Genomic DNA, 13,802 nt, shown 5'->3' with positions numbered 1-13,802 from the left:
CCTGAGAACGTCGGCCACCGCCCGCCACATCACATCCCCATGGTGACTCCGCTGTTGTCTCTGCTCATCAAAATTAGAGAGATTTACCTCTGCGTAGACACACACACACATAACACATGCGCACACACAGAGCCAACAGGTGGCAGGCCTTGCTCGGCACAGCAGGCCCACTTCAAAGGTTAAACATACAGCAGACCGCCTAGCCCTTCTCTGCCACTCTCCCAAGGGAGGAGAAGAGAAAGCGAGGAAAAAAGAGTGGAAAAAGCAGAAATGAGAAAAAGAAAATGAGGGAGGATGAAGCACGGTTTTGTGGCAGCTTAATAAATATGCACACATGTGAAAGTAAGTTACATGTGGTGAATTGTTTTTCTGCTCAGTAATTGTTTGACTGTTACACCAGACGTGTATCAGTCGGCGGCACAGACTTGGGCTCATCACAGTCAAGTTTCCCGGATTTTATCTCCGTGCGAGATAGGTTACAAGAATGCAGCCCTGACTCACTCAGAGCTAACAATACCAAATAAATACCACTTTACAAGAACAGTGATATATGAGGTAGCGCCTCTAGATTATGAAAACGGGAAAGTTGAAGCTGCAGTGTTATTCTAATGTAAACAACAGAATCCGCAGCAGAATCCAGACTCAGTGTTGCTGTCTGCAGCCCTTCATTAAACACAGCAATGTTTACTCTGCACTTATCAGTGCTGTTTGTCATCTCAATGACTTCATTCTAATATACTACAAATCTTGGGTGCACTGCTTACAGGCCACTTGACCTCTTTTTGAATGCATATCAGGAATGATATTCCACCCACATTTGACTCTGCCTTAAGAATTACTGTAAAAAAAGTGTTTTATTTTTAATGGATGCACACACCTGATACATCCCTCAGTAAATCCTCACACACAGACTCTGACCCAAAAGAGTCGTAGACTTGTTCTGATCGTCTCTGCAAAATCATGCGGTATGCACGAGGGGCTGCATGTGGCTGAGTGTTGCAGTGGCCTCATGTTGCCTATAAGCTGATAAGAGCCAAGGCAATTCTAGCAATACTCCCCTCGTCCTCCCAATCCGCCCACCCTCCCTCCCACCCGACCCCACTTTCTCTCTCTCTCTCGCTCTCCCTCTAGCAGCCTGGCTGCTTCCAGCCTGTCTGGTGCCAAGACTCAGATTTCAGAATTTCCTTCTACAAGCCACATTTAGAGCAGCCAGCGTACTCTGTGTATGTGTGTGTTTGCGCGTGTGAGCGAGCGCACGAGTTTGTGTGACTTTCTCCTTTCGCCCGTATACCTCCCTCACTCCCCGCCACCTTGTTTTCCCCAAGCGCCGTCCTTCTGCTGCTGCTTATTGCCATTTCTGCATCTTTCTCTACCCATCCATCCATCTCCAGTTATTTTGTCGAGACAATCACCTTATACACGTCGAGTAATACGTAGTAATTTCAGTTAGAAGTACACCGCCAAACAGGAATCACATTAATGTGCTCTCGTAGGAGTCGACTAGCCATAGTAAGGAGTTTGAGCGAGTGGCATTGGAGACTGAAGGTGAAGACACTGGGACTGGATGGCCTTGATGGGTTGAGTGGGAAAAGGGGGCGAGAGAAGTGGGAGAGAGTGTGGATGGAGATAGAGAGGGATGTTAAGGTGATTTTAAGAAAGAAAGGAAAACAAATGACTGTTTGCTCCTTAGGTAGCATACTGGGCCTCTTTTAAGGGCAAACCTTTTAAACAGCACTGTCCATATCTATTTGTACTGTTCTCTTTGCTTTACTGCAATTATGTAGTCTGCTCCTCACTGTCAATAGATCCTCCTTTGTGCTGCTGTAGCTAATTTGAGCAGCACTCTCTGTAATGTCCTTTTCTGGCACGTATGTACGCACATGCATACTTTGCAATAGCAAATTGTGGTTATATAAAGAGATTTTCCACTGTTTCCAGTTTATCTTGACATTATCTGTGTTTATAGGAATACAAAGCAGTGGCCAACAACATTTTTCTTATTGCATTCTCGTTCCTATTTGTCCTAACTATTTGTGCATTACCTCGTTACAAACATCCGAGCAACTGTTTTGAATTTTTCCCCGAGTTACTTGCGCAGCTAATGGCAAAAACGTGTTACTATGTGACAAGAAGAGGAGGCAAACTAATTGTGTGTGAAAGACGGGGAAACAAAGGAAGAGAGGGGAACAGCAAAAATGTGTCGGAATCAAAGCTGGTGACGGTGAGGGAGAGGGAACGTGTTTTCATTCCCAAATCTCACAAGACTGAACCACCAGAACAAGAACAGCTGTTGTGGCTGCAGGTAGATTGATTGCTAGAGAATACATTATTATTATTATTATTATTGAGAGGATGGGTGAATCTGTCACCCCCGGTTGGATGGATTCATTGAAGTTGCTGTTTATCCATTCTGCTACCAGGTTCAGTGAAACGCCCTTCTGCACACAAATGCTGGTATTTGCGTGTTTACGGTTGGCTCCCAAATGCTTTAACTGACAATTATTTACCATTTCTTTAAATAATAGTTTTTCCTATCTTGACTTTCGGTCAAACAGTAAGTGAATGTCTAGACTCCGTGTCCCTGTGTTTGTGAAGTTTGTGTTTACATGTGACTCACTGACTGGAGGCCCAAGCTGTTTTTGATATGGTTTGATAAAGCGGATGCTGCATGTACGTGTGTTTGCAACTTGGGGGTGTTAATTTTTTTTGTGGGCCTAATAGATGTTCACAGCAGCATGCTCGGTGTATTTGATGTGGCACTGATCAAGAGCCAAGCGTGGAGCTTGGCTTTTTGGTTGAGACTTTTGGTTTCCCAGAACAACTGCTTCCTGCTTCCCAAAAACTGGTAAAACAGTAGGAAATTGTGTGCAATAGTCGCTGTCTGGATTTGTTCAAGTTCAAGTAGGTTCAAGCATGGTTATTTGTGTGTTGTGAGTCTGAGTTTGCACATCTGGTTCTTCATGTTTATTGTCGGAGAAACTGTTCTCTTGGGCCATACTGCCGGGCCCTAGAGGTCTTTAAGGTGCGGATAAGATAGAGGACATGCCTGGCATTTACCACTTTATAACAGAAACAGCATCAGTGTGAATTTCACCAACTTTAACTGTCAGTTTTTCAGTTTTAATATGCTACTCGTTGTTTTAGTGATTTTTTTCAGCATTTATCTGAGCTGCCCAAACACGTGCATTCATGTTCAGTCAACACTAAGGTCACTGATAGACAGGTCATCAGTATTCAGTATGATTAAACTACTGTGCAAAAGTCTCAAAATAGCCCACATAATTTAATCAACTTTGAAAAGATCTCCAACACCACTGGCTGAGCCCTAAACTATGACTGAGCCTCTACTGTGTTTACACATGGCTTTAGGCCCTCACTTTTGTACCTCTCTCCTGCCTTCCTTCATACAGACTCGTGACAGATTTAACCAGAAATTTCTGTTCTTGTGTAGTTTGGCATACCTTAGCCCAGCCAATTCCAGACCTCGAGGGCCGGTGTCCTGCAGGTTTTAGATCTCACCCTGGGTGTACACACCTGAATCAGTTCATTACCAGGCCTCTGGAGAACTTCAAGACAGGTTGAGGAGGTAATTTAGCCATTTAAATCAGCTGCAATGGAAAAAGGACACATCTAAAACCTGCAGGACACCGGCCCTCGATGCCCTATTCCCTGCTTCCCTTTCCTAAGAGTGGCTTTTTTACAGCCACCCTTCCACTGTGAAGATTAGATGGGTCTTCTGAAGAACCAGATGCATTTCTCAGGCCCTATGTCAGATCTTTGATAACTTTGTTTCATCAAGTACAAATTATGCTTTTTTCCACTAGGTTGTCTGTTATGTGGGACACAACCCTGGTTCATCCCTTGGGTTAGGTCAGTGTTAAGTAGCTGTCTGAGGGGAAAAAAACATGAAAATGGTCAGGCAGGAGGACTGGACTGAAAATGAGTGAAAAAGCAGCCAATGTCCAAAGAAAAACTTTGAAAGACTGTCAGAAAGCCTTACAACAAAGTCTGGCTCCTTGAAATGAGAGATGGCTCAAGACTTTTGCACAGTACTATAGTTTCTCTAAGGGTGTTCGTACATACATTCATCATAGATTCCGTTTCTGTGATGCTTAATTGTTAGGATTTGATTTGATTTATTTATAATTTTTAAATGGCTCCATTCATTATACGTTTCATCTCTCTCTCTCTCTCTCTCTCTAGTGTGGGCGCTGTGTCATTGGGGAATGACATCCCCATTTCATGTGTAGGATGCAACATCCCTTTGAAAGCACAGGGCACACACACAGAGGGCATTACACACACCCTAATGTCGTCAGAGAGTGATGGGGCACCATCCTGCCGACAGAAAAAAGTCGGCTGTTCCATCTCAGGCAAATAACAATAAGCCTGGAGCTGGATTCCAATGGGCTTTCTCTTTGAAATGGGATACCAGCACACGCATTACAAATATATCTCTTGTTTTATCTTCCGGGCCAGGCCCATGGAAAAATTATTCCAAATACCTGCCGCGCTTTATCTGGAACCCTGGAATAGGTTAGACCCAGCCGGGAACACGAGGATGTCTAAAATAAGGCCTCTATTACGGGATGGAGTGGAGATGGATGGGACGGAGCGGGAAGGGACGGGGATCGGGGGTATTTTAGGTGTATTGGCCATGTGAAAAAGGCCTTGTTGCGGGGGCTTGGACCCGCTTTAAAGTCTACAATGCAGGCCGCTGTCAGCTGTTGTACGAACTACGTGTGTTGGGGGAGGGTTAGTGTGTGTATGTATGCACACTCATTTGGGCTCACACGTCTATTGTGGAGCGGGAGTATAAATAACATTTTTCCTACAGATGTTCTCACCTTTGCAAATCTGTTCTTGGCATGTGTCAAGATGGCCCAAACTAACAGCTTTATTTACAGTAGTGTCTTCAACCAGTACCATTTTCTTTTTAACAACATCACCAGTATTTATCTGATGATGTTTCTCAGTGTGGCTGCCAACAAGTGAGCATTTTTTGAGGTAACCAAGCAAGGCAACAGTTAAATTTCTCATCTACTTACTAAGTTTTTGCTTAGTTGTTATCTTACACCTCACATGGAAACCTACTTGTTTATTTAATAATCAGCGTGGACAATTAGCGGATAATTAGTTGTTTATAAACATGCGGGATTAAGTGTTGAATCATGGTGACGACAGTGTGGAGAGAATTTGGGAAATACTGGGAAATATAAACAGTACGGGGATAAAGAGTAAGAGTGAAACAGCAATAGAAAGAAGGGTAGGCGTTAGACAGAGTGGGGAGGAGATGATTAGAGGAGGAACAAGTTCATAAGATATCGGGAGAGGTGTACTAAACAAGAGCTAGAGCTGCTGAAAAGGCGTCCTTGAGGAATTCAGTTATCTCTCTGCTTCTCTTTGGTGGGACCCGACACAGAGTTTATCACCAGCGCCTGGAGAGTCCTGATGACATTTCCTTCAGCAGCTGAGTGTGTGAGAGCGCTACATGCCAGACTCTCCCCAGAAAGACACTGCCGTCCACATAGTTCCCATGGCAGAATGGAGAGGGAACAGTATAATCTTCATACCAGTCATGCCAAGAAACCATCAGCAAGAGATGGTGATCTTTTTGACTAACGTATGATATTGCAGAGCAGCGTTGGCAAACCGGCTACCAAGGCTGGCATTGCCAGTTTAGGATGACTGTGCACCACCTGCGAGTAAGAGCTGATAATGTCAGCATGGTGCCCATCTGGCAAATCAGTGTAATGTATCACCATGCTTTCGATCATTGGTGTTTTAGCCCCCTCTCCCACTGGGTAATATAACAGAGCTTAGCGTTAATTAGGCCGCAAAGTGAAGCTCGGCATCAGCTTCTGAGTTGATAGACAAATCTCGTACAAAGTGCACTAATTACGTTGCTTTAGCACTGCCCACAGATGTGTGTCTGCAAGCCAATTTGCAACCCTCATTCTAAGCAATCAGTGTTGCATGTATTGCCACTGATGTGACCCATCTTCTGTATGGGGGTCTCGCCGGTCCTTCTGCCGGCTGTGCAGTTTATGTGCTGGTTTCTATAAGCAGAAACTGATTTTATAAAGTAGAATCTCAATAAACCTGTAAGTGTAAACTAAAATGCTTGTTTCTGCTTCCCTTGTATTTTGTTCCTCTATTGCTATAGCAGCTGGTCATGACTTCAGTGACCTTTCCCAAAGATGTAAGATATTATGGTAGACTTGAGAAGCGAACACATAGTGAATTTTGTACTCAGCACCTTTTCTTTACCCTCTTTCTCCTACAGCGTGATGTATCGTCCCAGATGTCAGATTCTGTTTCTTATTCCCACCTATCACTCATGTCTCCCATGCATCCATCTTTCCCATAGGGCTGACTCGGCCAAAATGACGCAGCCCATGAGAGGGGACCAGGCCCACCAGCCAGTCTCGGCTCGCAAGTCTGCCAGCCTGTCCTCACCGAGCGCTGCTCGCCGCCTTTACCGCAATTTGTCTGGAAAGTTCCGCGTGGGCACCAACCCCCCTGCTCTGGAGGACAGTGTGGTGTCAGGACGGGGAGGAGACAAGGAGAGGCTCCGCAAAACCACCATAGTAAGTCAGAGAGCGAGGGAGAGGGAAAAAATAATAAGCCCAGGAACATTGTAATCTAAAAATAGTCTGGGAAAACACGTAGACTTGAATAGTCTCAGGTATTGGCGTTGCACACCCAAATATCTATTTACTGTATAGTAACACAGAAAGCATGAAGAAAAATGGCGTTTTCCATGTTTGCACTGCAAAGAACTTTCCTATTCATTTTTATTCATTCCTAACATTCATTATTACAGTTTCAGAGTAATGAAGCTCTTTTTGAGGCAGTGGAACATCAAGAGTTGGACCTGGTACAGCTCCTTCTCTCACAGTACAGTCTGGAGGAGCTGGATCTCAACACTCCTAACAGCGAGGGGCTCCTGCCCCTTGATATCGCCATCATGACCAATAATGTGCCCATGGCTAAGCTTCTGCTGCGAGCCGGTGCCAAGGAGAGCCCCCACTGTGAGTAGAGAAGCAGAGCGTACCTGCTGGTAGTGATGGTTTAAGCTCACGATAATGTTAACAAAACAAATAAAGTTTCATCTTTTCATAGTGTTATAATACTGCATAAACACATGCGCGTGCAGTCTGGTGCTCACTGAAATTAAAGTTGCAGGAATTAACCTACAAAACAAATGTATAAATTTAGTATTTTTAAACGGTGGGAAGAGAAAACCTGTGCATTATTTTCCACGTGATCTTTTTATGAAACAAGAAGAATGTTTTTCTTTTGGTGGAATAGGATCTAAACACACACACACACACATGTGAAAACAAGAATTAGACAGTTACAGTTAGAATATGTGCATAAACCTGTCTTGGACTTGGCGTTTCCCCAGCTTGAACTCAAGCCTTCCTCTTTGCCTGCGTGCACTTGAACTGAACACTCACTTCTGTGTACTCAAAACAAATCGAGACGCTGCTGCAGAGGCAATTGTCATTAGGTTTTGTGTCTTTGCCTCGAGCAGACAGCTTATCATGGCGGTTTTAATTAGTTCTGGAGGCTTAATTTGTGCTCTGCTCCCACACTGGAGACTGGAAATTACAAGCGCCACTTCAGTAAGAGCTTTGAAGTCAGGGGAGCGCTTCTCCCAGGGAAATGATCAGAAGTCAGCGACACGCTGAAAGTGGGATTTCCCTCTGTTACACCGGGGGAAAGCAATATACTGCTGCTTTCTAATCAGCTTTGCTGATTTTGGTCTGCAGCAAGCTTAGAAACTACCATAAAGGTGTGAATGATGAGAGATTGTGTTCTTTTCTCTCTTTCGATCTCAGTGCATTCATCGCTGTCCTGTAGTTTCGGTCTTTTCTCTCCCTGAACCTCTGCGGGTACCTCTGGCTCCAAAACCGTGTGTTTCTCATCTTCTGTTACAGACACAACCAACCTGTTATCGTTTCTCAAATGTCTTCCGTGTCCTCTCATGCCAAGTAGCCGAGGCAGAGGGTGGCGTTTGATTAAGGGAGAACTGTTGTATTGAACCAGCAATATCAGCGTCATGTAAATCAACTGCAGGTGTTAAAACATTACACAGTCTCCTTTCATTCACACCAGTAATGGATTTATCCTCACTCTACTGACAGTTTCACACATCTATTTCTGCTTTCTGCTGCCAGTGAAAACATATTAGAGGCAACAGAGGGGCAGCCATTGTGATGCAATATTAGTCATCTGCGTAAGCACTTTTAATTGTTTGTGATCTGGTGAGCCGCCGCCGCCTTCCTCTGTTAATGATTACAACTCGCCAGTAAGGCTCCTAGGCTGTTTGTGTTTGTACTTACACTTACACACACACACAAGCACACACTTCATTTTTTTAAGAACCGAGCCAGACGTCTTATAAAGGTATCATTAAATTGAAAACACTTGAATGGAAAGTGGTGTTTACTAAAGTTTAGTGTTTGATTGTGCTCTCTCTCCAGAACCCCAATAACTCACGAGACAGCGGGCCGTGCGCGCTTTCCGCAAAAAGACATAAATAGAGAAACAAACGAAGCAAACGACGGGACATAATGAAAGTCAAAGCTTTGTTTTTTCGAGAACATGCTCAAAACGCCATCTGAGGATAATTGACGCGATAGATGATGCACACTTTTCCTTGAACTTTAAAAGGAATTGATTATGGCGCTTATTGTTATTGCCATGCTTGACTACACAGTGTGTGGTTACCAGAGAGACAAGGACAGGCAAAGACAAACACGCTCTCAAAAGCAACTTCATCTTCACACTATTAATCCCTTAGTGGCTCTCAACAAGACAAAGCCTTAATGTGAAATAAGGACAAATCAAGACACACATACACATTCATGACAGCTTCTGGGCCTTTTTCTAAGCCCAGAGGAGCTGGAATTATAAATCAACGTGAACCAATATTGTTATTATTATTATTTTGATTGTTTCCATCCAAGCTATAGTCCATGTCCAAGGATCCTCAGTAATAATTCTGTCCTAACCTAATTCGACCCTGACCTTCACGTAATCCCTTTAAAAAAAATAAAAGCAAAGAACTGCCTTCAAGTTTTCACATGAGTGTCTGCAGAGTACGACAGAGGTGACACCCAGAAGAGACGCTCAAGGTTGAAAAAGAGAAGCTCCCAGCCACCGAGGAGACACAGAGAGAGCCGCAGAATTAAACACCCAGATGGACATTTTGACACGGAGCTTTAAACTTACTGTCAACAGTGGAATCTAACGCTCAACAGTGGAATCTACAATGAACAAACACAGACCACACAGACTAAACATAGACACACACCGGTCCCAAACACTCCAAGAAATGACCAGCCGCTTGCAGGAGGAGTACAGTATCCCGCTGTCCTCTTTGACCTTTAGCAGCTTTACGTCACTTGTCCTGTAATTTGATTTGTACGATCTACAGCGATGCATTTGCAAATCGGAGCACCGTTGATCTCTGCGTTAACACCACCGGTCACTATGAGCGACCGCTCGGCCCTGGGTTACAGCTCGTCTGCTCTAGCGATGCCTTTGAAACCCCTCTCCCCTTTTTGGAAAGTATCTTCTGGTCCTAGCAGCCTGTGGCGTTATTATAGTTTTAGTTGACTTTTTTCCGCACATTTGCAGAAAAATAGCTTTTACAATGGCGCTTTAAAGCGATGCCCATGCACGTTCCCACCGTTTTGTTTTCCCCTCTAACCGCACATGAAGAGCACTCCTCCCTCTCTCACCCCTCTCACTTTCATTGCCCCATTTTTGGTGTCATTTTCGAGGTGATGTCATTGCCCAAAAGAGAGACTGCTTAATTATATTAAACGCTGTTTATTGTGGAATCTGCCGCAGTATTTTGAGCAAACAAAGGCATTAAAAAAAGGGAGCGAGAGAGCGGCCTTCATAAGAAATTTGCACCGTTGCGGGCGACAGATGGGTTTCTAGCGCTATCTAAGCCTGCGCATCATCCAATCTCTTAATAAAATACAGTGTAAATAATTTAGAACATGTTTTTCTTCATGGAAACATTCACATATCAAAAAATAATAATAATAATACCCAAACATGAGAATGATCTCTATCCCCTGTTCGTGGGACAGAGATCATGTATTTGGTTTGGCAATAAAAGAGTCTCGTGTGATAAAATGCTTCTTGTTTTGATACTAAAATTATCTGCTGACATTCCCCCTCTCACTGTGTTTCCCTCCTAGTTGTGAGTCTGGAGGGCCGAGCGGTTCATTTGGCCACTCTGGTGCAGGAGGCCGAGCAGCGAGTGTTGGAGCTACAGCCCCAGGTGCGGAATGAGGGTCCCGGTGAGCGGGAGGGATCTGACCGTGAGCGCCAGCTAAAAGCTTGGGAGTGGAGGCTCCGGCTCTTCCGACGCATGCAGACAGGCTTTGAGCATGCCAGTAAGGCTTCAAGTTGATTGAGATTTTTTTTTTTTCACATGCTAACCAGCCGATAAAAGTTTGCCGCCTGAATCACTCCTGCAGTCCAGCAGTCATCTTTGGTTTTCTTTTTGTTTTTGTTTTTTTTGCACCCCTTTTCCCCCCTCTGCTGTCATTCTGTCTGGGCTGACTTAATGGCTTCCACACTGGGAAGCCGAACACACAACTATGTGGCATGTATGTGTGTGCACAAACATAACACGCCTGTATTCCTGCTTTAATTTGTTATAGGCATTTCGTGACACGCTTAGTGGCAGACAGCTAACCCGCCCCCCTCTTCAGAAAGCAGACACTCCTCCCTTGTACCCACACCAATGTGCGTTTTGATGTAAAAAAGATCTTTTCCCGCCTTTTAATTCTACATTACTCATGTAATTTGATGGGCATGTGTGAATGCACGTGAAAGTAATAAAGCACAGGTTGAAGGTTAATGTCTGTGCTGTTATATCCACAGTGAGAATCTGTGACATACTTGTGTTAAGCTTATATCGGTTTGTGAAGATTATAGGGTAAAGATGAAGCTGCGCTGCCTTTAAATGCTTTGATTTTACCATCATACACAATTTCACTGCATATCAAACCCTCTCAAACTGAGTGAGTGCACTGTGCACAGATCAAAACATGTAAAAGATCCCATTACAGTAATCTGACTGTTGTGTATTCTTGTGTGTACTCTGCTTATTTACCCGGCCTTCTCTCTGGTCCTCTGTCTCTCCAGGTCCTCCAGATGCTCCCAGTGTAGTTTCCCTGTCTGTCAGCAGCAGCACCAGTCTAAAAGTTGACTTCCAGGAACCTCTTTGTGTCAACTCTGCTGTGGTTACCAAATACAAAGGTCGGCCATCACACCAGACCAGCCACTTCATTTAGAACAAACCACTCAGTATTACAATATGTAGAGTTACAAGTGGACATATTAGGTTCATTTCCAGCTCCAAGCTTTTTATTCTTGGACTATTGGAGAGTAGCTTTGCATGGCCCACAGTTCAAAATCCTTATTTAATCTCTACTTGGCCTGTTTGCCTGAAACAAGCTGTTGTTGCTTCTCTCCCTTAAAGGACACAGCTTTCTTCTGCTTGGCAGTCCATTGGAGAAAAAATGGACAGTGGGTGGGACATTTGTCCCTGAGATGACAATATTAAGGACATCCGCTCTCTTTGACATCATAAAGCTCCAACAGCCTGAAGCTTTTGGCTCATAGGGGTTTTCATGTGCATGCATTATTATTCTAAACCCGTAGTGGGCGTGTTCAGTGTAAGCATTCATTACTGTAAAAGCATATTAATTAAAGAAAACAAGGAAAAGCAATGTAATTCTGCTGTAAAGTAATGACTAGTGTTTGATAACTAATGAAAAATGTTTGTGTTTGTGTATGTTTGAAGTGAGCTGGAGCGGTAATCCTTCGTTTAGTCCTCTGCTGGGTGAGATGATAGTGGATGATGCCACTCAACTCGAGTGCAACATTACTGGACTAACATCTGTAAGTTTCTACCGGCACATTGTTGTTGTTTTTCTTCATGCACATTTCCATGAGCTGAAGCACTTACAGATTCCTTCCAACTTACAGATAAAATGTTCCAATCACATTTTATCACCATAGTTTAAGCAGCACTATGCTGCAGGTTCTCCAGCTGTAGCTTGTAGAATAGCTTGTAGCTATTCTCTCACAGGAAGGGCCCTGGTATTGTTACACACAGCCCTGGACCCTTCTTTACTGTATATGTTAAGCGTCACACCAAACCCTATTCCCTCCTGACCACCCGTAAGCGATATTTGCAGGCAGCTGCCAAAATGATAAAAAAGAGCAGCTTGGTAGCCTGCCACCTGATTTATGGGTGGCATTTTTTAAACGGACATGGAGACAAATGGACACTCCACTGGTTGTTAGTTATTATGTGAGGGAAGACCCATCCCCCATTTAAGACCCCCACTACCAGCTAAAGCTCACTCCTGTCAAAAAAGAACAGGGGTCAAGGCAAGGCCAGTGAGTTTTGGCGGCTGGTGTGATTGATCTGGCTGAGAAAGGAGAGGCAGGGGCTCGCCGTCTGCACGCTGGGAGACAGAGATGCACTGAGCTCCACACATGCACATGTATGCAGATGGTCATTTACAGAAACACTTCCTTTTCGGTTGTTGCCACACGCAAGCAGATTCTGTCGTAAGTGTCCTATCTCCTCTCCTCCCAGGGGACCTATTACTACGTGCAGGTGTCAGCGTACAACATGAAGGGCTGGGGACCTTGGAAAATTTCCACACCGGCCTGTGCTGCACCTTCCAGTAAGTTGTCTATTTTCTTTGTATAAATATGAGTATTTTAAAGCCTGTGTCTAAATTTTACACAAAGCTAAACATAAAGCTCCAAATTTAGGGTGATTTCAAAACGTGCCCCTTGCTCTACAAGGTTTTGGCTCACCTCACTAAATTAATAACTGTGGTGTGTGTGTGTATGTTTGTCTTGCATAAGTGATTTGTTTCGTAGTCTTACACATTAAATGACCCGGGCATCGCCTAATTTTGTTAATTGAATTTGTCACGCTGGTGTCATTCCAATTTTGCTGTGCCATCACTAGAGGGATGACAGCTGGACTCTCCTCCAGCTCTGCCAGGGCGGCTGGGCGGGTTGTGGGACCCTCACTGCGGATGTTAGTGAGTGTAACAGTAGCCTCAGGATGCTGCTTGGGCCCAGCTGCCAGGAGAAGCCACCCGGGTTCAGCCAAGAAATTAACCGTGGAGTCATGTGCAACAGCTGAGCTGTTGACCGCTGCAGCTCTGACCCTCTTTCTCCCTTTCCTTCAGTCCATCTGTCTCTTTCTTTAGTTTGTGTGAAATTTTTACGTTTCCATGTTTTTGAGATTTGTGAAAGGACTCTTCTGACTGTTGCAGATGCAAAATGCACCTTTTGTAAGAGCGTGAGCATAGGTAGCATTGCTGTGGGCACACTGGCACGCTCGTGGCACATCTGGAGAACACATGAACATGTTTGTCCTCATCAGCACACAGTGTTTTTCAGCAAGTTTGTGAAACTAGGCTTCCCCCTCTCCTTTTTTTTTCTACTGTCCCACCGCTCTACCTCCCCTCTCCCAGAGCTAATTTCGATGTTGCGTGTTTGTGTTTTCCATTTGGGCCTACCACTGGAAATATTTGCATGTCTGTGCTGTAGCGCGCGGCGCGGCCCCAACAGTGGGGGCCTTATACCGGGCCGTGGACGCCCATTAAAGGGCCCGCTTGTCTTGTCGGGACAGGCACCTTTCCGGGAATAGACCTCACCGTGTTTCAGCCCCACACACCCCCCGGGGGGCTCCAGGAGAGGGAGTGGGGGGTGGGTTGGAGTTGATGTTGGTT

General features: G+C 44.6%; 1 protein-coding gene across 4 annotated transcripts in view; it reads left to right on the top strand.

Annotated features, from left to right (window-relative positions):
- Nucleotides 1-13,802, top strand: part of LOC102293212 (ankyrin repeat and fibronectin type-III domain-containing protein 1) — a 152,542-nt gene that overhangs the window by 120,050 nt on the left and 18,690 nt on the right. For all 4 annotated transcript variants that reach the window (XM_014337879.2, XM_005935554.3, XM_014337882.2 and 1 more), the window contains 6 exons: nt 6,371-6,590; nt 6,827-7,034; nt 10,227-10,424; nt 11,182-11,295; nt 11,843-11,940; nt 12,647-12,737. In XM_014337879.2, the coding sequence (XP_014193365.1) occupies nt 6,371-6,590; nt 6,827-7,034; nt 10,227-10,424; nt 11,182-11,295; nt 11,843-11,940; nt 12,647-12,737 (929 nt within the window). The remainder of the gene's footprint in view (nt 1-6,370; nt 6,591-6,826; nt 7,035-10,226; nt 10,425-11,181; nt 11,296-11,842; nt 11,941-12,646; nt 12,738-13,802) is intronic.

Source organism: Haplochromis burtoni, unplaced genomic scaffold, assembly GCF_018398535.1.
Source record: "Haplochromis burtoni strain Fernald_Lab_line unplaced genomic scaffold, NCSU_Asbu1 Contig_192, whole genome shotgun sequence".
Taxonomy (NCBI): domain Eukaryota; kingdom Metazoa; phylum Chordata; class Actinopteri; order Cichliformes; family Cichlidae; genus Haplochromis; species Haplochromis burtoni.
The sequence above is the reverse complement of the archived record's forward strand: the minus strand, read 5'-3'. Positions and strand labels throughout refer to the sequence as shown.